The sequence below is a fragment of the Chiloscyllium plagiosum genome, unplaced genomic scaffold (genome assembly GCF_037043375.1).
Source record: "Chiloscyllium plagiosum isolate Xiang-an unplaced genomic scaffold, Cpla_swu_hap1 HiC_scaffold_1, whole genome shotgun sequence".
Lineage (NCBI taxonomy): Eukaryota > Metazoa > Chordata > Chondrichthyes > Orectolobiformes > Hemiscylliidae > Chiloscyllium > Chiloscyllium plagiosum.
Window position 1 is genome coordinate 176,494,059 of NW_028270139.1, and position 26,375 is coordinate 176,520,433.

The 26,375-nt window shown below is 45.9% G+C and overlaps 1 protein-coding gene across 1 annotated transcript in view; it reads right to left on the minus strand.

Annotated features, from left to right (window-relative positions):
• The window catches only part of LOC148152298 (disintegrin and metalloproteinase domain-containing protein 12-like), a 657,223-nt gene extending 631,975 nt beyond the window's left edge, over positions 1 to 25,248 (minus strand). Inside the window, exon 1 of the mRNA XM_087986062.1 lies at positions 24,920 to 25,248. Within this exon, the coding sequence (XP_087842188.1) occupies positions 24,920 to 25,136 (217 nt within the window). The 5' untranslated portion in view covers positions 25,137 to 25,248. The remainder of the gene's footprint in view (positions 1 to 24,919) is intronic.
• Between the last annotated feature and the right edge of the window lie 1,127 nt (positions 25,249 to 26,375).

The following is a 26,375-nucleotide window of genomic DNA, read 5'->3' on the forward strand; positions in this document are numbered from 1 at the left end:
TTGGAGACTGTACATACTGCTGCCACTATGTGATGATGAGGGAGGGAGTAGACAATGGATAGATAGGCATCATATCAGACAGATAGTATGATAGTTATTAGCTTTTTAAATTTAATGGTTGCATTTTTTATAAAATTATTGGCATTCATGGGATGTTTTTCTAGTCTGTTGTGATATTTTTAGTGCAATTGAAGGTCAGGGTTAGATCTGAATTTCCAAAACAATATGAAGCATTTTACCATGAACAATGTCAGCAATTGAGTGAGCCTGTGTACTCAGAGCAAACATCACCTTGAGGAGACAAGTTTCTAATTGGAGCTTCAGTGATGACAACCTGAATTTGAATAATTTACAGGTATGCATAACTAAAGGTTTACCCTGTGAAGAATTTGTTTGTACAGACTGATAACCTCCCATGAACTGGTGGCAAAATTGGTTGGTGTGTGCTTAAGTGGTTATGCTTACTGATGGGCTGGACAGCAAGTGGCTGCAAAAAAGAAGAAATTGCTCAAATTCTTCCAACACCTCTCAATAGTTGGGGGAAACCAATCAAGCTGCGTAAAGTGATTTGCTACCTTCCTGTCAGAGTGACAAAGGCACTTAGAAGCATGTATCTTCTTTACTCAATCACAGCAGTAATCTGGGAGGGTTTTTTTTTTCTCCCTTCTCCAAATGTTGTGATTGCTGGGACAGTTGTAATGGTTTTGTTGGGGAAAGGGATTTGGCACAAATGCAGGTCAATGAAGGTGAAGTGCACATTGCCTGTGATCCAACAAAATGCTGGACCAGGTCCACAAGCTGTGTTCCCTGTTGCTATGTAATCTGGAATGAGTTTTTCTGTCCCAACTAGTTGTTGCTGTTTATGTTACATAGTGTGATTAAAGGCAGTCAGCATGGCTCGGTGAGGGGCAGGTCATGCCTCACAAACCTTATTGAGTTCTTTGAGGAGGTGTCAAGACAGGAGGATTGAGTTTAAGAGCCGCGAGGTTTTGCTGCAGCTCTACAAGTCCCTGGTGAGACCACACTTGGAATATTGTGTCCAGTTCTGGTCGCCCTCCTATAGGAAAGATACAGAGGCTTTGGAGCGGGTGCAAAGAAGGTTTACCAGGATGCTGCCTGGTCTTATGAAGAAAGGTTGAATAAGCTCGGACGTTTCTCTCTGGAGAGAAGGAGGAAGAGAGGTGACCTGATCGAGGTATACAAAATAATGAGAGGAATAGATAGAGTCAATAGCCAGAGACTTTTCCCCAGGGCAGGATTGACTGGTACGAGAGTCATAGTTTGAAGATATTAGGAGGAAGGTATAAAGGAGACGTCAGAGGTAGGTTCTTTATGCAGAGAGTTGTGAATGCATGAAATGCGTTGCCAGGTGTGGTGGTGGAAGCAGAGTCATTGGGGACATTTAAGCGACTGCTGGACATGCGCATGGATAGCAGTGAGTTGAGGAGTACGTAGGTTATGTTACTATATTTAACATGAGGATTAAATCTCGGCACAACATCGTGGGCCAAAGGGCTTATTTTGTGTTGTACTTTTCTATGTTCTATGTTCTAAAAAGGCCATACTTTTAGAATTAGCAAAGAAGTTGGATTTGGTATTAACCAAGGACAAAAGTAAAACTGAAATTGTAAGGGAGTTACTCAAACACTTAGATGTATCCAAGAAACAGACAAGTGCAGTAGAGGTAGAAAAACTTAAATTATAATTAAGGAAAATGGAATTACAAGATAAAGAGAGAGAGGGAGAGAGAAAGAGAAAGAGAGAGGAAAAAGAGAGACAGAAGGTTGTTGTCTGAGCAAAGAGAGAGAAGAAATAGAGAGAAAGAGAGAGAGAATTTGAACTTGACAAGTTGCACTTAGTCAGCAAAGTCAAGTTAACAGGATAGAGATTAAAAAAGAAGGTAGTGATACATACAAATATGTCAAAATTCAGCCACATTTTGATGAGAAAGGTATAGAAGCCTTCTTTATTTAATCTGAAACATTGGCGCGGCTGTGGAGTGGTCCGAGCATTTATGGGTAATGCTTGTTCAGACTAATCTGGTGGACAGAGCTAGTGAGGTATTTGCTGTGTTGTCAGGTGAGGGGTCAAGAGATTATGAAGGGGTTAAACAGGCTATTTAAAGTGCTTATGAATTGGTACCAGAAGCATATAGACATGGTACAGAAACACAAAGAAGAAACCAGGTCAGACTTCAGTTGAGTTCAAAAGAATTTGAGTGTGAAATGGACTGGTAAGCTAGAAGAGATACCTGTTAGGAAGGAAGATGTGTTGGACATTTTGAACAACTTGAGGATAGACAAGTCCCCCGGGCCTGACGGGATATATCCTAGGATTATGTGGGAAGCAAGAGAGGAAATTGCAGTACCGTTGGCAATGATCTTCTCGTCTTCACTGGCAACGGGGGTGGTACCAGGGGACTGGAGAGTAGCGAATGTTGTGCCCCTGTTCAAAAAAGGGAATAGGGATAACCCCGGGAATTACAGGCCTGTTAGTCTTACTTCTGTGGTAGGCAAAGTAATGGAAAGGGTACTGAGGGATAGGATTTATGAGTATCTGGAAAGACACTGCTTGATTAGGGACAGCCAGCACGGATTTGTGAAGGGTAGGTCTTGCCTTACAAGTCTTATTGAATTCTTCGAGGAGGTGACCAAGCATGTGGATGAGGGTAGAGCAGTGGATGTAGTGTACATGGAGTTTAGTAAGGCATTTGATAAGGTTCCCCATGGTAGGCTTATGCGGAAAGTCAGGAGGCATGGGATAGAGGGAAATTTGGCCAATTGGATAGAAAACTGGCTAACCGGTCGAAGTCAGAGAGTGGCGGTAGATGGTAAATGTTCAGCCTGGAGCCCAGTTACAAGTGGAGTTCCGCAGGGATCAGTTCTGGGTCCTCTGCTGTTTGTAATTTTTATTAATGTCTTAGATGAGGGAGTCGAAGGGTGGGTCAGTAAATTTGCAGATGATACGAAGATAGGTGGAGTTGTGGACAGTGAGGAGGGCTGTTGTCGGCTGCAGAGGGACTTAGATATGATGCAGAGCTGGGCTGAGGAGTGGCAGATGGAGTTCAACCCTGCCAAGTGTGAGGTTGTCCATTTTGGAAGAACAAATAAGAATGCGGAATACAGGGTTAATGGTAGGGTTCTTAGTCAGGTGGAGGAACAGAGAGATCTTGGGGTCTATGTACATAGATCTTTGAAGGTTGCCACTCAGGTGGATAGAGTTTGTAAGAAGGCCTATGGAGTATTATCGTTCATTAGCAGAGGGATTGAATTCAAGAGTCGTGAAGTGATGTTGCAGCTGTACAGGACTTTGGTTAGGCCACAGTTGGAGTACTGTGTGCAGTTCTGGTCGCCTCACTTTAGGAAAGATGTGGAAGCTTTGGAGAGGGTGCAGAGAAGATTTACCAGGATGTTGCCTGGAATGGAGAGGAAGTCGTACGAGGATAGGTTGAGAGTTCTCGGCCTTTTCTCGTTGGAGCGGCGAAGGATGAGGGGTGACTTGATAGAGGTTTATAAGATGATCAGAGGAATAGATAGAGTAGACAGTCAGAAACTTTTTCCCCAGGTACAACAGAGTGTTACAAGGGGACATAAATTTAAGGTGAAGGGTGGAAGGTATAGGGGAGATGTCAGGGGTGGGTTCTTTACCCAGAGAGTGGTGGGGGCATGGAATGCGCTGCCCGTGGGAGTGGTAGAGTCGGAATCATTGGCGACCTTTAAGCGGCATTTGGATAGGTACATGGATGGGTACTTAATCTAGGTTAGAAGTTCGGCACAACATCGTGGGCCGAAGGGCCTGTTCTGTGCTGTATTGTTCTATGTTCTAATTAAACATAGGCATTTCGATCGATAGGTATGTGCTTTGAAAATAGATTGGACTGTGAGGCTCTAAGAGAGATTATTCTGCTGGAGAAGTTTAAAACCTCACCTCCAGAGATGGTAAGAATCCATGTGGAGGAACAAAAAGTTCAGGAAGTGAGAAGGGCAGCAGAATTAGCAGATGAATACATGTTGGTGCATAAGATAAGCTTCCAGCCAGAATTTCATCCGGTGAGGGATAGAAGTTGGGAGTATGGGAGATCCTTCACTCTTAAACCAAGAGTGGAGAGCACTGGTAAGTGTTTACTGCAGATTAAAAATGGAGTCCAAGGGGTGGAAAGGAAGTGAAAGGTCTCAGGTGTTTCCACTGTGGTAAAGTGGGACATGTAAAGTCACAGTGCTGGTCATGAAAGAAAGTCATTGTGGGAAAAGATGTGGTAAAAGAAGTGAAGCCAGTGGCATTAGTGAATGTAATAGAGGAGACCCCAAGAAGAATCGAGGAGCTGCAGGAGAGTGCACAGCCCAGGCAGTGGCTGGATATGGAGTTAGTACCTGATCTCTACAAAGAATTTGCCTCTGTGGGTAAAGTTTACTCAGAAAGAACAGGAAGAGAAGGACACAAAGTTATAATTTTGAGATATACATGATCTAACCAGTCGCTGATTGTAAGGGATGAATGAATATGCACTCTTTCTGATCTGTTACCCAAGAGTGTGGGAATTTGTGAGATATTGGACAGAAATTTAGCTTCCCTCTATGTAATGTCAAGTTGAAGTGCCAACTCAAGACTGGGGAAGTAACAGTGGGAGTGATTGTCAGAGTGTCAGTTCCAGGAATTCAGTTTGTTCTTGGGAATGATTTAGCAGGATCCAAGGTGGGAGTGACTTGTTATGGAGAAGCCTAAGGAAGACGAAGAAACTGAGGAGTTAAAACAGAAATATCCCAGTATTTTCCCAGAGTGTGTGTTAACCAGATCCGACTATTATAAGTCACAGCATGAAGCAAAAACTAAAGAGAAAGCTCAGTTAGTCAACACCCTGTTTGATATAATGGTGCAGGAAAATCTTGAACAGGCAGAGGGTTTGACAGAAGTGTTTAGCCCTGAAAGGTTAAGAGACTTGCAGCAGCAAGAACAGATGATAAAAGAGATATCGGTAGATGTGTACTCTGCAAAGGAGGCAGAGAATATTCCAGAGGGTTATTATCTGGAAGATGGAATCCTAAGATGGAAATGGAGACCATGGCAGGTAAGTGCAGAGGAGAAATGGGCCAAAGTGCACCAGATTGTGTTGCCAGTAGCATACAGACAGGACGTATTACAGGTTGCACATGAATTACCTGTAGGAGGTCACCTTGGGGTACGAAAGACTCAGGCTAAGGTACAAAAACATTTTTATTGACCTGGAATGCACAAGGATATGGTTAACTTTTGCTGTACATTTCATACATGCCAAATGGTAGGTAAGCCACAGGCAGTAATAAAACCAGCATCTTTGTTGCCAATTCCCACATTTGAAGAACCTTTCATTTGGGTTATGATTGATTATGTAGGTCCCCTGCAGATAAGTAGGAGAGAGAAAGAACTAGAGAAACAGGTGTTAGTTACTGCCCTGCAGAGTGAGGAATCAAATCCAGATGATGTGGATTTTGATGGATTAAAAAATGAAGAAATCCTTGAGGAATGGGGTAGATTAGATTCCCTACAGTGTGGAAACAGACCCTTCGGCCCAACAAATCCACACCGACCTTCCGAAGAGTAACCCACCCAGACCCATTTCCCTCTGATTAATGCACCTGACACTATGGGCAATTTAGCATGGCCAATCCACCTGACCTGCACATCTTTGGGAGGAAACCGGAACACCCGGAGCAAACCCACTGGGAGAATGTGCAAACTCCACACAGACAGTCTGCCCAAGGCTGAAATCGAACCTGGAACCATGGTGCTGTGAGGCAGCAGTGCTAACCAGTGAGCCACTGTGCTGTCTATTAGGTAGGTTAGTAAGCTGTTTGTCTGATGAGCATAGAACACAGTTTAAAGGTTTGTTACTGCAGTATAAGGACATATGTAAGAATCAGATGAAGAGGACCAATGCTATTGTACATGAAGTAGACAAAGGGAACACTGCTCCGATAAAACAACACCACTATCGGCTTAATCCTTTCAAAGCCAGACAGCTCTAGATGGAGATGGAGATGGAGACCATGCTTGACGATCACTGAACCAAGCCAGAGCGAGTGGAGTTTGCCAATCATCTTAGTTCCCAAACTCGACGGGACTCAATGATTTTGCATGGATTATCGACAGGTCAATGCCATTACAAAATCGGACTCACAGGGCGACGTGGCAGCTCAGTGGTTAGTACTGCTGCCTCACGGAGTCAGGGAGCCAGGTTTGATTCCAGCTGCAACCGACTGTCTGTGTGGAGTTTGCACATTCTCCCTGTGTCTGCATGGGTTTCCTCCAGGTGCTCCTGTTTCCTCCCACACTCCAAAAATTTGAGGGTCAGGTGAATTGGCCATGCTAAAATTGCCCGTAGTGTTAAGTGCATTAGTCAGAGGGAAATGGGTCTGGGTGGGTTAGGCTTAGGACAGTCAGTGTAGACATGGTGGGCCAAACAGCCTGTTTCCACTCTACAGGGAATCTAATCTGGGGAATCTAATCATATCCAATTCCTAGATTGGAGGACTATATTAAGAGAGTCAGATAAGCTAGTTATATCATTAATTTGGACTTAATGCGTAGTTACGAGCAGGTACCTTTATCAGAGATGGCAAAAGAAATTTCTGTGTTTATAACCCCAAATGGGACTATATCAATTTAAAGTGATGCCCTTTGGAATGAAGAACGCGTTTGCCACATTCCAATGACTCATGAACAGAGTTGTGGCTGGCTTAACAAACTGTGCAGTCTATTTGGATGATATAGTGATCATTAGTAAGTCCTGGAAAGATCACGTGGGGTACAATTGGTAGATCTCTTTGAACAACTACGAGAAGCAAAACCGGTAATTAACTTAAAGAAAACTGAATTTGCGAAAGCAGAGGTGATATTCTTGGGATATAACATAGGTCATGGAATGTTGACCCCACGGAATGTAAAGATGAAGGCCATCGACGAACTTCCATGACCAACCTCAAAGAAAGAGCTGCTGCAATTCTGAGGACTCAGCGGATTCTACTGGAAGTTTGTTACAAACTTCAGCAGTGTAGTGGTACCATTAACTGATTTACTGAAGAAGAACACAAAGTTTCGGTGGAGAGAACAATGCCAGGAGGCATTCCAACATTTGAAAGCCGTTTTAACCACCAAACCAGTTTTAGCTACACCAAACTTTTCGAAACCTTTTAAAGTCACCATTGATGCCAATGACACAGGAGCTGGAGCTATACCGCTACAGGAAGGTGAAGATGGGATTGAACTGCCAGTTGGTTACTTTTCAAAAACTCAACAACCACCAGAGGTAATACTCCACGATCGGAACAGAACTATTGAGTTTGGTACTGGCCTTACAGCATTTTAATGTTTATGTGATGAACAATGTGTCAGAGACGGTTGTGTACATGGATCCTCTGAAATTCTTAGAACGATTTAAAGACTATGAGACTATTCTGTTGGAGTCTTACATTACAGACTTTTACTTTTAAAATCCTACATGGTGTTGGTTGTGAGAATGTATTCGCAGATGTGTTATCGTGAATTTAACTGATAAGGTTTAGATGAGATTTATATTTATAGGTGTACAAGAAGGAGTTAAGGCGAACTTAGATTAAAGTTATCTGCATGTTATGGTAATGTGTTTAAAGAATAGGAAAAAAATGAAGCCATCTTTTCATTATGATGGTTCATTTTTTCTTAAGGGAGGAGGTGTTATGGAAGTGTAAGTGGTACAGTACCTTTAAGAGAGTTGATGGACTTAGCATGCACACAGAGTACTGGAAAATTGACAATGTAACATTTGGGCCAGCAGCTGGCAGTACCTGGTTTGCTATGAGACCAAAACAAATTCAAATTCAGCTAATCAGTTTAAATGATAGAACATAGAACATTACAGCACAGTACAGGACCTTCGGTCCTCAATGTTACAATGACCTGTGGAACCAATCTGAAGCCTGTCTATCTTACACTATTCCATTCTTGTCCATATGCCGATCCAATGAAGAAATGACCTCTGACACCAGTCCTTTATCTATCACCCCACAATTTAAAGTTGCATCTCCTCGTGCTAGCCATCACCATCTCTCATTGTCCACTCTATCTCACCCTCTGAACTCCAATCAAGTATGAATTTGGCATTTTGACAATATTAAAACCAATGAAACAATCCAATGTTTTGGGCATAAGACCGGGAAAATTGAACAGCTGGGGGAGAACTGCCAAGCTACCAAAATCTGCAGACTGCCCAGAGAATAGCTCTTGAAAGGTACCTTTTTCTATCAATGACCTGTGAAACACAAACCGCTGAGATGAAGAAAAGACAGGGAAGATACAAACAGAAGATTCGACAGTGGGCTGGTTTTGAAATTTGAATTTTTTGGTAAATATTAATCGGGGGTTTTATCAGACTAGTATTATAAAAGAGAAAGTAAAAGATAGGTTAGAGAAAGGAGTTGTAAATAATTGTTAGTTAATTACTATCTGCTGCAATTAAAAAAGAAGTTGTTAATCTTTACTTTAAATAATGACCTTTGGTATAGTTCTTGCCCTTACAAATATTCACAGATTACAGCCTAGGTTAAATCATTTCTGTGTTGCTGGTTTAAATTAGCAGGAGGGGTTGAACCCCAAGTCATAACACTGTCACCCTACTGAAAGTAGTTGCTCAGAGGATAATTTTATTGAGCATCCCGCTCTTTGTACCATCTGAGGGCCTTCACTTCCCACCTCTGCCAGCAAGGAGAGGTGAGGTCAGGTGTGGTGCCGCAACAGCGGAGGAGATGGTGAGATACATCTTCTCGTTCCGATGACAGGATTTGGTCTGCCTGGTCCAGGAAGGAGTCTTGGGTGGTGTGTTTCCAGGGGAGCACAAAGATATTCTGTTTGGTGAAGGGTGTGCAGTACCCTTCCTGTAAAGAGGGGAGGGCACCTCAGAGGAACTGCCCTAGCTCCAAGGCTCCTCGCAACACCCGAGTGGCCGTGGCTGGTGCTGGCATTGACCCCGTCTCCTCACAAGAACCCCTCAGCGGCCACAGGAGGGAGCTACCTCAGACCAGGATGCCAGTGGAGTGACAGGCGAAGGGGAAGAAAAGCCAGCATTTGGGGGCTACATCCCAGAAAGATTTCCTAGGTGGTCCTGAGATGTTCATCCCCCAGCTTGGTGTGAGTCCCCTTCTGGAAGATAGTCACTCTGGAACCATCGAGAAAGGTGGGTTTTGGAACCTGGCCTGGCTGCCTATTGATGATAAACAGACGGGTAAACAAGTGGTGTCCCTGGTTTTCCCTAGCCCTCTGAAAGAAAAGAAGAAAGGGAGGAAGATTGAAGGAGAGGGATGATAGCAAGGCAGTGGAAAGATGATAGTGTCTCTTATTCCCCTCATTCTCCTGGGAAAAGGTGCCACCTCTTGGCGTTGATCTCTCTTTCTCTCTCTCTCTCTCTTTCTCTCTCTCTGGTCTCTCTCTGTCTCTTTCGGGGAGGAGGACATTGGACTAGGCCCCTCAGAGGCTGTGCCTCCAATCTGTCTCTCTCTATCTGTCTCTCTCTCTCTCTCTCTGTGTTTCTTGGGGAGAAGGACATTGGACCAGGCACCTCAGAAGCTGAGGCCCTCTATCTGTCTCTGTCTATCTGTCTCTTTCTCTCTCTCTCAGGGAGGAGGACATTCGATCAGGCACTACAGAGGCTGTGGGGAATATGGCTGCTAAGGTCTTGCCCATGCCACAAGATCTGGAGGGCCTCGAGGTGCTGCTGTGCTGACTGGGGACTGTAATGTCGATTGCTGTCCTGAGGCCATCCTGGATGGTAGTCATGTAGGAAACGGGCTCTTCGTTCCCTCCCAGTCCTTTATGCTAGGCACCCCTGCTCTTCCTGGGGATCTTAATCATAGACATGGAGGATTGCTGCCAACCCTGAGGGTGGGGTCGAGCCAGCGGTGTGTCCACCTGGTAACCCTGGACCATCTATCCCTCGCAGTCAATGCAGGGGATGGGTCAGGGGTTATAGGTGATGACCTGGAGGAGGACTGGGCATACCTCAGTGGAGAGAGAGGTAGTGCTCGCTGATGAGGATCCCTCATCCCAATTGGGGAACTCCAGAACTTTTTACAAGTGGCACTGTGTCACTGAGACAGAGTCCAGTTGCCTGTGGACCAGTAGAATTCTCTACTGCTTCAAGTCATGTTTGCTCGGCAGCTATTGGTGGACCAGAAATGGACAAGAACATGAAGCAACAGTGCCAGGGATTCTCTTGTGGCATTCTCAGGGAGTGGAGGTAGAATAAACAGCCCCTCTGTCCGCTCAATCAGTGGTTTTCATTGTTTTAACTGATTGTGGTGACCTGTACTACAGTCATGAAGACATCAAAAGTCAATGGCAGCGGGAAGGCCCCTCAGGTAATGGGAATACCATTTCAGGAGATGAAGGTACTTGGCTTCTAGACTGAAGGGGAAGGGTTGTCATGGGTCACCTAGCCTCAAATTCTGGTGGGGTGGCTACCTGTTGGCCCCTTCCTTTGAGCAGAGATCTTGAGGGTCAAGGAGCAGGCACTTGGCCGTATGCTCCAACTCACAATTTGTTTTGAAGGCACGGTACTTCACTGTGTGAACCTTGGATGGGACCTGAGTAGACCTGCTTTTTGGAGAAAATGTCTCCTCTTAGCTCCATCAGTGAGGGCAAGCTCAACCTTCCTGGAGTGCATTTCAATTGCACCCTCGAGAGGCAGGACTATGGCGGTACACAAAACAGTTCAGCATCGATGAGGATGTTGAGGGACTTGGCTCTTTGACTTGTTAGACGTCTGGTGAAATCTCCACCCCTATTCCATTGCCTTCCTCTTTATGAGGCCTGGGGTTATTGCATCTGGAATTGACCGCCTTTACATTTCCAGGGCGTACAGCAGCTTTTGTTCCAAAAGCCTCCATATGTCAGGTACCAATCACAACCTGGTATGGGCGGAGCTTGTTCCATTCAGTGCCAGGGCATGGTCAGTGTACTGGTACCTTAACAACCTGCTGCTGGATGATGAGTGGTTCGCGGACTCGTTTTGTCACTTCTGGACTGGCTAGAGGAGGAGGCTGTGGTAGGATATGGGTAAGACTCATGTCCATGTCCTCTGTCAGGAGTATGCATGGGGGTTGAGGAAGTGGCGAAAATCCAGGATTGAGCGGTTGGAGAAGGAGATGCTCAACGTGGGGTCAAGTCTCGGTCAGGCTGATGTGGACCTCACCATGCAGATGCATACAAATAAAAGAAGGCCTTTCTCCGGGATCTGCATGTTATTGGCTCCCAGGGTGTGTACATGCGATCGCGTGTCCAGTTCCTTTGACTGCGGCTCCCCCATTTAATCACTGGGTTAAAAGCACGCAGTCTGCCAGCAGTTCCCTTGTGCTGTCAGCTGACAATGGGTCCCTCATCTTGCATCCGGAGACCATCAGAACCCAAGTGAGGGTCTGTCCGGTGAGGAAGCTCTCAAAGTTGTGTGGGAGGACCTGCTGCAGGTCAGCCCCAAGGGTACTGAGAGGCTCTGAACTTGGAGGAGCTGAACAGTGCCCTCGCTGGTCTTTCCATGGTGTTCTTCAGGTTTTCTGGGATGTCAGGGGAGAGCTATGTGTGGGTCCTGGAGGAATATATTGTGACTGGAGAGATGTCCCTTTCTTGGTGCAGTGCCATCATCACTCTATTGCCTAAGAAGGGGGTCTCTGTTTGTTCAAGAATTGGTGTCTGGTCTCCTTCCTCAGCACGGCCTACAAAATCGTTGCTCAGGTCCTTTTGACTCCCTTTGGCACTGTGCTGTACTACATGATCCACCAAGACTAGTCCTATCCTGTTCTGGACCGGAGCATCCACAACATCTACCTTGTCCAGGATATGATCCATTATTCCCAGAGGGCTGGCCTGTCGAGCACCTTTCTCTCCCTTGATCAGGAAAGGTGTTCAACAGGGTGGAAAGTGAATATCTGCTCGGGATTCTGTGAATATTTGGGCTCAGGACGTACTTTGTCCCCTGAATCTGCGGAGTGCCTAGTGAAGGTTAACGGGCCCCTGACAGAGCCTGTACACCCTGGGAGAGGAGTGCGTCAGGGCTTCCGCCAGTCTGACCAGCTTTACTCTGTGTGGAGCCATTGCTGCGCCTCTTCCATAAAGTGAATGTGGGGTTTGGCTCTGCGCGTGCTGGGGCTGGAGATAGTTCTTTCAATATACACCATCAGCTGTGTTCCACATGGTCAGAGACCTAGCTGACCTGTGGAGGATGCACAAGTGCCAGGAGGTCTACTCTGTGGCACCTCCGAAAGGATCAAGTAGAACAAGTGTTTGGGATTTCAGGTTGGTCCATGTCAGATGGACCATTTGTCAGAGGGACTCCAGTGCTTCACCTGGGTACCACTCACTTTCTCTACCCGAGAGTCCATCTTTGCCCTGCTGAAGAATCCTGGCTGGTGAATTGGCACAAATTGGAACGCAAGGTGACTGCTCCCCCAACACACTGTACGGGACTGCTCCAAATGTTGTCCTACAGGCTGGTCATAAACCAGCTGGTGGCCACCATTTTGTGGTACCAACTGGTTACTTTGGTCCCTTCCTGGCTTTGTCACTGCCATCTGGGAAAAGCTTGTTGAGTTTTTCTGAGTCAATGGGTAACATTGGGTCATTGCTGTGGTTTGGAGTCTCCAGCTTGAGGAGGGTGGTCAGGCATTGGTGTGCCTTTGCATCAGGTAGTGCCTTTCCACTTTCAGACCTGGCAGCGAGAGCTTTACTCTGAACCTCCTCCAAGATGGTGCACCCTGATGATCTATTTGTTCTGTTGGGAGTGTGGCCTCTGTTACGACTGTAGAGTGGTCCCAGCCTCGGGTCTTCTTCCAAGAATGCTGACTTTTATCTGGACCTGATCACTGTCTGAGCTATGGTCAACTTATGCCAAAGCTGTCTGTCTGAGGGAGTGTTGCTTCTAACAGGGAGCTGCTACTCAACAGCACTTTCCTCCTTGAGCATGGTTTGTGCTGGCCAAGGGAGCAGAGAGCTCGGGATGCAGGGCTCACCAGAGTCAGGGCCGCATTGGATGGGAGAGGAGTGGGATGGATGATGCTGGTACAGTTGGCCACGAGGATGTCAGTCCACCTCCAGTTGGCGACCGGAGCCTTTCAGAGCCTGATAGACAAGGCTTTCAGCCCCGATACCTCACACACACTCGAGGCAGCTCAGATATGCCGTGGAAGTCTGTACAAGCTGACCCCAGTCCGTCTGGAACTCGACATCGGAACTCCTCTGTAACATGGTGCCCCACGATCTGAGCCATCTCTGTGGTATCCTTCTATTGCCCTTGCGAATTGCTCTGCGGAGTTATCTGTAGAGGCTGATGGTGCACACTCTACACAGCTACACCATAAATGATTTGGAGGAAGCTATAGGTGGTCTGATTAGCAAGTTTGCAGATGACACTAAGATTGGTGGAGTAGCAGATAGTGAAGGTGACTGTTAGAGAATACAGTAGAATATCGATAGATTAGAGAGTTGGGCAGAGAAATGGCAGGTGGAGTTCAATCCAGGCAAATGCGAGGTGATGCATTTTGGTAGAGCCAATTCAAGAGCAAACTATACAGTAAATGGAAAAGCCCTGGTGAAAATTGATGTCCAGAGAGATCTGTGTGTTCAGATCCATTGTTCCCTGAAAGTGGCAACGCAGGTCCATAGAGTGGTCAAGAAGGCATACAGCATGCTTTCCTTCATCGTACGGAGGATTGAGTACAAGAGTTGACAGGTCATGTTATAGTTGTACAAGACTTTGGTTTGTCCACATTTGGAATACTGTGTACAGTTCTGGTCGCCACATTACCAAAAGGATGTGGATGCTTTGGAGAGGGTGCAGAGGAGGTTCACCAGGATGTTGCCTGGTATGGAGGGCGCGAGCTAAGAAGAGAGGTTGAGTAGTTTAGGATTATTTTCACTAGAAAGATTGAGGTTGAGGGGAGGACCTGATTGAGGCCTATAAGATCATGAGGGGTATCGACAGGGTGGATAGCAAGAAGCTTTTTCCCAGAATGGAGGACTCAGTTACTCGGGGTCACGAGTTCAAAGTTAGAGGGGAAGGTCTCGAGGAGATATGCATGGAAAGTTCTTTACACAGAGGGTGGTGGGGGTCTGGAACACATTGCTAGCGGAGGTGGTCGAAGCGGGAACGCGAGCATCATTTAAGATGTGTCTGGACAGATACATGAATGGACAGGGAGTAGATAGATACAGATCCTTAGAAAATAGGTGACAGGTTTAGATAGAGGATCTGGATCGGTGCAGGCTTGGAGGGCCGAAGGGCCTGTTGCTGTGCTGAAATTTTCTTTGTTTGGTTTGCCAGCTCCCCTGGGATTCCATGTGATCTAACCTTCCAGAGCATCCCACCATGTGCAACCTTATCAAACTTGTAAGGAGATCTCAGCTATCTGTAAGAATGATTTGGAGATGCTGGTGTTGGACTGGGGTGTACAAAGTTAAAATTCCACAACACCAAGTTATAGTCCAACAGGTTTAATTAGAAGCACACTAGCTTTCAGAGTGACGTTCCTTCATCAGGTGCCTTACAACTGTGTCCTCCACAACCACCTGATGAAGGAGCAGCGCTCTGAAAGCTAGTGCGCTTCTAATTAAACCTGTTGGACTATAACTTGGTGTTGTGGGATTTTAAAATCTGTAAGAATACTTGGGTAGTTATGGTAGGGGATTTTAACTTCCCAAACATAGACTGGGACTGCCATAGTGTTAAGGGTTTAGATGAAGATGATTTTGTTAAGTGTGTACAAGAAGATTTTCTGATTCAGTATGTGGATGTACCTACAAGAGAAGGTGCAAAACTTGACCTACTTTTGGGAAATAAGGCAGGGCAGGTGACTGAGGTGTCAGTGGGGGAGCACTTTGGGGCCAGCGACCATAATTCTATTAGATTTAAAATAGTGATGGAAAAGGATAGACCAGATCTAAAAGTTGAAGTTCTAAATTGGAGAAAGGCCAATTTTGACGGTATTAGGCAAGAACTTTCAAAAGCTGATTGAGGGCAGATGTTCGCAGGTAAAGGGACGGCTGGAAAATGGGAAGCCTTCAGAAATAACAAGAATCCAGAGAAAGTATATTCCTGTCAGGGTGAAAGAGAAGGCTGGTAGGTATTGGGAATGCTGGATGACTAAAGAAATTGAGGGTTTGGTTAAGGAAAAGAAGGAAGTTTATGTAAGGTATAGATAGGATAGATCGAGTGAATCCTTAGAAGAGTATAAAGGCAGTAGGAGTATACTTCAGAGGGAAATCAGGAGGGCAAAAAGGGGACATGAGATAGCTTTGGAAAATAAAGTAGGGTTTTTACAATACATTAAGGACAAAAGGGTAACTAGGGAGAAAATAGGGCCCCTCAAAAATCAGCAAGGCAGCCTTTGTGTGGAGCCGCAGAAAATGAGGGATATACTAAACTAGTATTTTGAATCAGTATTTACTGTGGAAAAGGATATGGAAAATATAGAATGTAGGGAAATAGATGGTGACATCTTGAAAAATGTCCATATTACTGAGGAGGAAGTGCTGGGTGTCTTGAAACGCATAAAAGTGGATAACTCCCCAGGACCTGATCAAGTGTACCCTAGAATTCTGTGGGAAGCGAGAGAAGTGATTGCTATGCCTCTTGCTGAGATATTTGTATCATCGATAGTCACAGGTGAGGTGCCAGAAGACTGGAGGTTGGCTAACGTGGTGGCACTGTTTAAGAAGGGTGGTAAGGACAAGCCAGGGAACTATAAACCGGTGAGCCTGACGTCAGTGGTGGACAGGTTGTTGGAGGAAATCCTGAGGGAAAGGATGTACATGTATTTGGAAAGGCAAGGACTGTTTTGGGATAGTCAATATGGCTTTGTGCGTGGGAAATCATGCCTCACAAACTTGATTGAGTTTTTTTGAGGAAGTAACAAAGAGGATTGATGAGGGCAGAGCAGTAGATGTGATTTATATGGACTTCAGTAAGGCGTTCGACAAGGTTCCCCATGGGAGACTGGTTAGCAAAGTTAGATCTCATGGAATACAGGGAGAACTAGCCATTTGGATACAGAACTGGTTCAAAGGTAGAAGACAGAGGGTGGTGGTGGAGGGATGATTTTCAGACTGGAGGCCTGTGACCACTGGAGTGCCACAAGGATCGGTGCTGGGTCCATTACTTTTTGTCATTTACATAAATGGTTTGGATGCGAGCATAAGAGGTACAGTTTGTTAGTTTGCAGATGACACCAAAATTGAAGGTGTAGTGGACAGCGAAGAAGGTTACCTCAGATTACAACAGGGTCTGGACCAGATGGGCCAATGGGCTGAGAAGTGGCAGATGGAGTTTAATTCAGTTAAATGCGAGGTGCTGCATTTTGGGAAAGCAAATCTTAGCAGGACTTATACACTTAATTGTAAGGTCCTAGAACGTGTTGCTGAACAAAGAGACCTTGGAGTGCAGTTTCATAGCTCCTTGAAAGTGGAGTCGCAGGTAGATAGGATAGTGAAGGCGGCGTTTGGTATGCTTTCCTTTATTGGTCAGAGTATTGAGTACAGGAGCTGGGAGGTCATGTTGCGGCTGTACAGGACATTGGTTAGGCCACTGTTGGAATATTGCGTGCAATATGGATGGCTTTGAGGTATGTAGAGAAGAGGTGTTGGAAATCCTGGAAAAGGTGAAAATAGATAAGTCCCCTGGGCCTGATGGAATTTATCCTAGGATTCTCTGGGAAGCAAGGGAGGAGATTGCAGAGCCATTGGCCTTGATTTTTATGTCCTCTTTGTCTACAGGAGTAGTGCCAGAAGACTGGAGGATAGCAAATGTGGTTCCCTTGTTCAAAAAGGGGAGTAGGGATAACCCTAGTAACTATAGGCCGGTGAGTCTCACTTCTGTTGTGGGCAAAGTCTTAGAGAGAATTGTAAGGGATAGGATTTATGCACATCTGGATAGGAATAATGTGATCAAGGATAGTCAGTATGGTTTTGTGAAGGGCAGGTCGTGCCTCACAAACCTTATTGAATTCTTTGAAAAGGTGACGAAGGAGGTTGATGAGGGGAAAGCGGTAGATGTGGTATATATGGATTTTAGTAAGGCGTTTGATAAGGTTCCCCATGGTAGGCTACTGCAGAAAATACGGAGATATGGCATTGAGGGTGAGTTGGAGGTTTGGATTAGGAATTGGCTGGATGGAAGAAGACAGAGGGTAGTAGTTGATGGCAAAGTTTCTTCATGGAGTGCCGTCACTAGCGGTGTTCCGCAAGGATCTGTTTTGGGACCATTGCTGTTTGTCATTTTTATAAATGACCTGGAAGAGGGGTTAGAAGGTTGGGTGAGCAAGTTTGCGGATGATACAAAAGTCGGAGGAGTTGTTGACAGTGAGGAAGGATGTGGCAGGTTACAGCAGGATATAGAGAAGCTGCAGAGCTGGGCAGAAAGGTGGCAAATGGAATTCAATGTAGCTAAGTGTGAGGTGATTCACTTTGGGAAGAATAACAAAAAGATGGGGTACTGGGCTAATGGTCGGATACTTGGTAGTGTGGAAGAGCAGAGGGATCTTGGTGTCCATGTACACAGATCTCTGAAAGTTGCCACCCAGGTAAATAGTGCGGTGAGGAAGGCATATGGCGTACTGGCTTTTATTGGTAGAGGACTTGAGTTCCGGAGTCCTGAGGTCATGATGCAGTTGTATAAGACTCTGGTGCGGCCGCATCTGGAGTATTGTGTGCAGTTTTGGTCGCCATACTATAGGAAGGATGTGGAGGCACTGGAACGGGTGCAGAGGAGGTTTACCAGGATGTTGCCTGGTATGGAAGGAAGATCGTATGAGGAAAGACTGAGACACTTGGGGCTGTTTTCATTAGAGAAAAGAAGGTTTAGGGGTGACTTGATTGAGGTGTACAAGATGATTATCGGGTTAGATAGGGTTGACAGTGTGAACCTTTTCCCGCGTATGGAGTCGGGTATTACAAGGGGGCATAGCTTTAAATTAAGAGGGGGTAGATATAGGACTGAAGTTAGGGGTAGGTTCTTCACTCAGCGAGTCGTAAGTTCATGGAATGCCCTGCCAGTAGCAGTGGTGGACTCTCCCTCTTTATGGGCATTTAAGCGGGCATTGGATAGGTATATGGAGGATAGTGGGTTAGTATAGGTTAGGTGGGCTTGGATCGGTGCAACATCGAGGGCCAAAGGGCCTGTACTGCGCTGTATTCTTCTATGTTCTATGTTCTATGATGATTGCGAACATTAAGTATCTCAGTCCAAGGAACCTGTCGAAAGGATTGGGAGAAAATCTGGAGACAGTTCCAGGAACTGAGTCTACATTCAGCACAGGGGTCAATGTCATCGCCTGACAGCAGATCACACACTCCATACCTTCCCGGGTATTATCTCAGACAGTTCCCAATCTCAGTTTTAAATCCGAGCTTTTGGCTAACTTCGAACCAGGTCTCAGCATCAAGTGTGTTTGTTTGTGTTTAATTACTGCATCAATTCACATGCTGTTTAAATCTTCCTACACCCTGTACTTACATCATTACTGGAAATTTCAGACTCAGACTTGACATGTTAACCATGATTTTATTGTCAGTAGGCTTCATGTCGCTGAAGTGCCTGCTATCCATTAGGTAACACCATGTGGTTTCCATCTGAACTGCGCTGTCTCCAGCAACATCAAATTGGTTTCAAATTGGTCTTGCCTAAAGATCTGTATTTTAAAGTTATCTTGCTATCAGATATGTCAATGATTTCACCCAGCCTGAAGCATCTATGAGTGTGCACGGCCTCTATCTCTGTAAGTACCTCCAACCCGGAAACGTTCCCTGTTTCAGGAATCCATCCCAATAAGCAGCATTGGTCTTTACAGTCACCTAGCAACTCATTCAGAGTGGAAGAGAGTCATCCTCAATGTGAGAGATCCCAGTGATGCTGTGTGTAGAATGTGTTACAGAGCGATTTTGTGATTGAGGATCCAAAGGGATATTCATATCTTCAATGAAAGGGAAAATCTGGCCGAGAGAGTTTCACAGCAGACTACCTGTGGGCTGCACGGTGGCACAGGTGGGCTGCACGGTGGCACAGTGGTTAGCACTGCTGCCTCACAGCGCCAGAGACCCGGGTTCAATTCCCGACTCAGGCGACTGACTGTGTGGAGTTTGCACATTCTCCCCGTGTCTGCGTGGGTTTCCTCCGGGTGCTCCGGTTTCCTCCCACACTCCAAAAATGTGCAGATTAGGTGAATTGGCCACGCTAAAAATGCCTGTAGTGTTAGGTTCAGGGGTCAATGTAGGGGAATAGGTCTGGGTGGGTGCGCTTCAGCGGATCGGTGTGGACTTGTTGGGCCGAAGGGCCTGTTTCAACACTGTAAAGTAATCTGTAAAGTCATCTAATCTAATTCTGGTCTCCTTCCTATTGGAAAGTTGTTGTGAAAGTTGAAAGGGTTCAGAAAAGATTTCCAAGGATGTTGCCAGTGGGTTGGAAGATTTGAGCTATAGGGAGAGGCTGAACAGGCTGGGGCTGTTTTCCCTGGAGCATCGGAGGCTGAGGGGTAACCTTGTAGAGGTTTACAAAATTATGAGGGGCATGGATAGGATAAATAGACAAAGTCTTTTCTCTGGGGTCGGGGAGTCCAGAACTAGACGGCATAGGTTTAGGGTGAGAGGGAAAAGATGGCATAGGTTTAGGGTGAGAGGGAAAAGATATAAAAGAGACCTAAGGGGTAACCTTCTCTCACAGAGGGTGGTACGTGTATGGGATGAGGAAGTGTTGGAGGCTGGTACAATTGCAACATTTAAGAGGCATTTGGATGGATATATGAATAGGAAGGGTTTGGAGGGATACGGCCCGTGTGCTGGCAAATGGGACTAGATTGGGTTGGGATAGCTGGTCGGCATGGAAGGGTTTGACCACAGTCTGTTTCCATGCTGTATATCTCTATGACTATGACTCTATGACTTATTAAAGGCATTACTGAAATCCGTATTGACTACACCTACCACCCTGCCCTCGTCAACGTTCCTGGTCACTTCATCAAAGAACTCTAACGAATTTGAGAGGCATGATCTCCCACATACAAAGCCATGCTGACTACTTCTAATCAAACCCTGTCTTTTCAAATGCATGTATGTCTTCTCCCCCAGAATTTTGTCAAGTGACTTACATACCACAAATGTTAAGATTACTGCTCTATAGTTCCCAGGCTTTTCTTTGTACCCCTTCTTGAATAAGGGCACAACACTCAAGACCTCACCCATGGCTAACAATGATGCAAAAAATCAGCCAAGGTTCCCGCAATTTCATCTCCAGCCTCTTGCAGTGTTCTTGGATATATCTGGTCAGGACCAGAAGGTTTATCCATTTTCATACATTCTAATACATCCAACGCCTTCTTTACTGTGACATAGACTGTTCCCATGATATAACCACTTACTTCCCCAAGTTCCCAAGTCTTCATGTCTTTCTCCACAGTAATCACAGAGGACCTCGCCCATCTCCTGCTGTTCCACATATACATGTCTACTTTGGTCCTTGAGGGACCCTTGTCTCTCTCTAGATATTCTTTTTCCTTTAATATATTTAAAGAACCTCTTTGATTCACCCTAATCTTCTCCAAGTCTATCTCATGCCCCCTTATTGTCCTCCTGATTTCCTTCTTCAGTGAACTCCTGTATTCACTGTACACCTCCAGGGATTCCCTTGATCCCAGCTGCCTCTACCAGAACCACGCCTCATCAAAGCCTCAATATCTCTTGTCATCCAGGGTTCCCTGTTCCTGCCAACCCTGCCCTTCACCCTCACAGGAACATACAGACCTTGAACTCTAGCTATCTCACTTTTAAAGGCTTCCCACTTGTCGGAGGTCCCTTTGCCTACAAACAAACTACTCCAGTCAAACCCTGCCAGCTCCTGTCTAATTCCATCAATGTTCACCTTCCCCCAGTTTAGTACGTGAACCTGTGGACCAGTTTTGTCCCTCTCCATAACTATTTAAATTTAATAGAACTATTGTCACTGCTCCCAAAGTGCTCCCCCGCTGTCACCTCGGTCACCTGTCCTGCCCTATTTCCCAAGAGTAGGTCACATTTTTCCCCTTCCTGAGTGGGAACCTTTAGATAGTGCTTGAAGAAACTTTCCTGAATGTACTTAACAAATTCCACCCGATCTAAGCCCTTCACACTTTGGCAGTCCCAGTCTATGTTCGGAAAATTAAAATCCTCGACTATGACAACCCTATTGCTCCTGGGAGTCTCCCTGCAGATTTGTTCCTCTAAGTCTCCCTGCAGATTTGTTCCTCTAATTCTCGCTGACTATTTGGGGGCCTATAGTACGACCCCAATAACACCACCATCCCCTTCTTATTTCTTAGCTCCACCCACAAAGCCTCACTGGGTGACCCTTCAATTATTTCATCTCTGATTACTGCTGTGATACTCACCTTTATCAAAAATGCTCCTTCCTTGACCTTTTTATTTAAGAGTGGAGGGTTTTTTGTACTGAAGGCCTGTGACCAGCAGTGTTCTGCAGGGATCGGTGCTGGGTCCACTTCTGTTGATCATTTAGATAAATGATTCTGCTGAGAATTTGGGAGGCACATTTAGTAAGTTTGCAGATGACACCAAAATTAGTAGAACAGTTGAGAATGAAGAAGATTATCTGCCATCACATAGAACAGTACAGTCCAGGCCCTTCAGCCCCAATGTTGGGCCGAGCATTTATCGTAATCTCAGACCAACCTAACCGACACACTCCTCAATTTACTGCCGTCCATGTGTTTGTCCAGAAGTCACTTAAATGCCCCTAATGTCTCTGACTCTACTACCACAGCTGGCAGTGTATTCCACACACCCACCACTCTCTGTGTAAAGAACCTCTGACACCTCTCCTATACCTTCTTCCAATCACCTTAAAATTATGACCCATCGTGACGGCCATTTCTGCCCTGTGGAAAAAGTCTCTGGTATCTACTTCATCTACGCCTCTCAATACCTGTACACATATATCAAGTCACTTGTCTTCCTTCTCTCCAGTGTGAAAAGCCAAGCTCACTCAACCTTTCTTCATAAGACATACTATCCAGTCCAGGCAGCATCCTGGTAAATCTCTTCTGCATCCTCTCTAAAGCATCCACATCTTTCCGATAATGAGGTGACCAGAACTGGACACAATATTCCAAGAGTGGTCTAGCCTGGGTTTTATCGAGCTGCAGCAAAAACCTCAAGGCTCTTAAACTCAATCCCCCGTTAGTGAAAGGCAAAATGCCACGCACCTTCTTAACAACCCGATCAACTTGAGTGGAAGAGTGTGGCGCTGGAAAAGCACAGCCGGTCAGGCAGCATCCGAGGAGATGGAGAGTCAATGCCTCCAGCATAAGTCCTACGTCAGGAATGTCACCTTTCCTGCTCCTCAGATGCTGCCTGACCTGCTGTGCTTTTCCAGCACCACACTCTTCAACTCTGTTCTCCAGCGTCTGTAGTCCTCACTTTCTCCTATAAACTTAGGGATGGCATGGTGGCTCAGTGTTTAACACTGCCACCTCACAATGCCAGGAACCTGAGTACAATTCCAGCCTTGGGCCACTCTCTGTGGGGAGTTTGCATCTTATAGAACATAGAACATTACAGCGCAGTATAGGCCCTTCGGCCCTCGATGTTGCGCCGCCCTGTCATACCAATCTGAAGCCCATCTAACCTACACAATGCCATGTACGTCCATATGCTTGTCCAAAGATGATTTAAAGTTGGCGCATCTACTACCGTTTAGGCAAAGAATTCCATACCCTTACTACTCTCTGGGTAGTAAGTGTCTGTGTGGGTTTCCTCCGGGTGCTCCGGTTTCCTCCCACAATCCAATAGCTGTGCAGATTAGGTGAATTGGAAATGCTAAATTGCCCAAAGTGTTAGGTGCATTAGTCAAAGGGAAATGGGTCAGGGTGGGTTACTCTTTGGAGGGTCGATGTAGGCTTGTTGGGCTGAAGGGCCTGTTTCCATAATGTAGGAAATCTAATCTAAACTTGGGTGATAACTTTGAGAGATCTATGTACGTGGTCCCCAAGATCCCTCTGTTTCTCCACACTGACAAGAATCCTATCTGACCCTGTATTCAACATTCAAATTCCACCTTCCAAACTGAATCACTTCGTATTTATCCAGGTTGAACGCTATCTGCCACTTCTCAGCCCAGCTCTGCATCCTGTCAATGTCTGGTTGTAATCTGCAACAGCACTCGACACTATCTATAACACCACCGACCGTTGTGTCATCAGCAAACTTACTAACCCACCCTTCTTCACTTCTTCAACCAAGTCATTTATTAAAACTACAAAGAGCAGAGGCTCAAGAACAGATCCCCGTGGGACACCAATGGTCACCGACCTCCAGGCAGAAATACTTTCCATCCACTACCATTCGCTGTCTTCTTTCGACCAGCCAGATTTCCCTGTATCCCATGCCTCCTAACTTTCTGAATGAGCATACCCTGGGGAACCTTTTTAAATGCCTTACTGAAATCCAAATACACCACATCCACTGTCCTACCTTTGTCAATTTGTCTCGTCACATCCTCAAAGAATTCAATAAGGCTTGTGAGGCATGACCTGCCCCTCACAAAGCCATGCTAACTACCTCTGATCAAACTGTGTTTTTCCAAATGGTCGTAAATCCCATCTTTCAGAATCATTTCCAGTACCTTGCTTAGCACAGATGTAACATTGACTGGTCTGTAATTCCCAGGGATTTCTCTATTCCCTCTCTTGAAAAGAGGAACAACATTCGCTTCCCTCCAATCAGCCAGAACTACTCCTGTGGAGAGTGAGGATGCAAAGATCATTGCTAGAGGCGTAGCAATCTCATTCCTCACTTCCCGTCGTAACCTTGGATATATCTGGATAATTCTTGGATATGTTACAACAGGATCTCGATCAATTGGGCCAATTGTCTGAGAGTTGGCAGGTAGAGTTTAATTTGGATAAATATGATGTATTGCATTTTGGATAAACAGACTAGAACAGGACTAATACAGCTGGTGATAGCACCTTCAACAGTGTCATCAAACAGAGAGATGTGGAGGTTCAGGTTCATAGTTCTTTCAGAGTTGCATTTTAGGTAGACAGGGTGGTTCAGGTGGTTAACACACATGCCATCATTGCTCAGACCATTGAGTACAGGAGTATGGAAGTCATTGAGATTGTACAGGACATTGGTGAGGCCAATTTTGAAATACTGTGCACTGTTCTGATCACCCTGCTGTAGGAAAGTTATTATTAAATTAGGAGAGGGTTCAGAAAATATTTAGCAGGATGTTTCCCGGACTGGAGGGTTTGAGATATAAGGGGAGGCTGAACAGGCTGAGACTGTTTTCACTGGAGCATAGGAGTTTGAGAGGTGACCTTATTGAGGGCTATAGAAAAGGTGATCTTTTCCCAAGGGTGGGAGAATTAAAACTATTAGATTACTTACAGTGTGGAAGCAGGCCCTTCGACCCAACAAGTCCACACCGACCCTCCAAAGAGCAAGCGCCCATACCCATTCCCCTACATTTACCCCTTCACCTAATACTACCAGCAATTTAGCATGGCCAATTCACCTAACCTGCACATTTTTGGACTGTGGGAGGAAACCGGAGCACACGGAGGAAACCCACGCAGACACAGGGAAAACGTGCAAACTCCACACAGATGCCTGAGGCGGGAATCGAACCCGGGTCTCCAGCGCCGTGATGCAGCAGTGCTAACCAACGTGCCGACCCACTATGGGATATATTTTTAAGGCAAGGGGAAAAATATTTAAAAGGGATCTGAGGGACAACATTTTTTCACAGAAGGTACTTCATATATGGGAGCAGGTGGTTTGCAAGCTGTATGACTCTGACTCTATAATTCATGATGAACAGCTTCCTCAGGAATTGTGGAAAAATGACACTACTGAGAGGATTATCCAGACAGATCTTCCTCACCTGAGGCAGTTCCTTGTCCACGTGAAGTAGCTCCTTTAATCTTGGTCTGCCAGCCAGCTCCTGGTGAATGACTGGTCGGTCTGTTACTGGGGACAGTGAACACAGTTCCATTTCCACGATTTTCATTGTCAACAGCAGATTCTTCATTCCCTGCTGCTGAAAGATTTAAAACCTGGCACCAGATCAGAAATACCAAACCCACATTGCAGGCAGACATTGTAAATGATCACAACTCTCTGCTCTCCACTTCAAAGTTCTGTCCCTGTGTTAACACGTAGTTTTCTGCCTGTCCTCCTCATCAATCTCTCTTTCCCTTTTCAGTTTCTCTGTGCTTGTGCTCGCAATCTCTCTGTGCCTCAGCTTGTTCCAGAATCTGTGTCATTCTGTGACTCATGTCAGAAATAACTTTGTAACAACCCCAGCCTTAACCAAGCGAAAAGAGGAAACCCTGGAAAAGAGATAGGATTGAACAAGTTGGGAGCAGGACCAAGTATGCTGATGGACAGTGCATTCTGCTGGGACACTGTAAACTCCAGACAGCCCTCCATGACTTAATGGGTCACAATAAGAGTGACACACACATCTGAATAAATTCCACTGTCGCTTTGACAGTGAATGTTCAAACTGAAATAAAAACCTCTCTAAATTCTCACTTGTGGTTTAACGTGCGATGTCAGTTTGTAGGAACTGATTTCAAATGGTGTCTCTGAGATTACTGTTGGGGGAATAGCTGACAGTATTTTCTGTGATTAAAAATGTGTTGCTGGAAAAGCGCAGCAGGTCAGGCAGCATCAAAGGAGAAGGAGAATCGACGTTTCGGGCATGAGCCCTTCTTCAGGAATGAGGAAAGTGTGCCAAGCAGGCTAAGATAAAAGGTAGGGAGGAGGGACTTGGGGGAGGGGCGTTGGGAATGCGATAGGTGGAAGGAGGTTAAGGTGAATGAATGGGAGCAGATGCGGCGAAGGCGAAGGAATTGGGAATATGGTTGACGATGCTCTCCACCGCATCTCCTCCACTTCCCGCTCCTCCGCCCTTGAACCCCGCCCCTCCAATCGCCACCAGAACAGAACCCCACTGGTCCTCACCTACCACCCACCAACCTCCAGATTCATCGGATAATCCTTCGTCATTTCCGCCACCTCCAAACGGACCCCACCACCAGGGATATATTTCCCTCCCCTACCCTATCAGCGTTCCGAAAAGACCACTCCCTCCGCGACTCCCTTGTCAAATCCACACCCCCCACCAACCCAACCCCCACTCCCAGCACCTTCCCCTGCAACTGCAAAAAATGCAAAACTTGCGCCCACACCTCCCCCCCTCACTTCCCTCCAAGGCCCCAAGGGATCCTTCAATATCCATCAGAAATTCACCTGCACCTCCACACACATCATTTACTGCATCCGCTGCACCCGATGTGGCCTCCTATACAGACAGGCCGCATACTTGCAGAAAG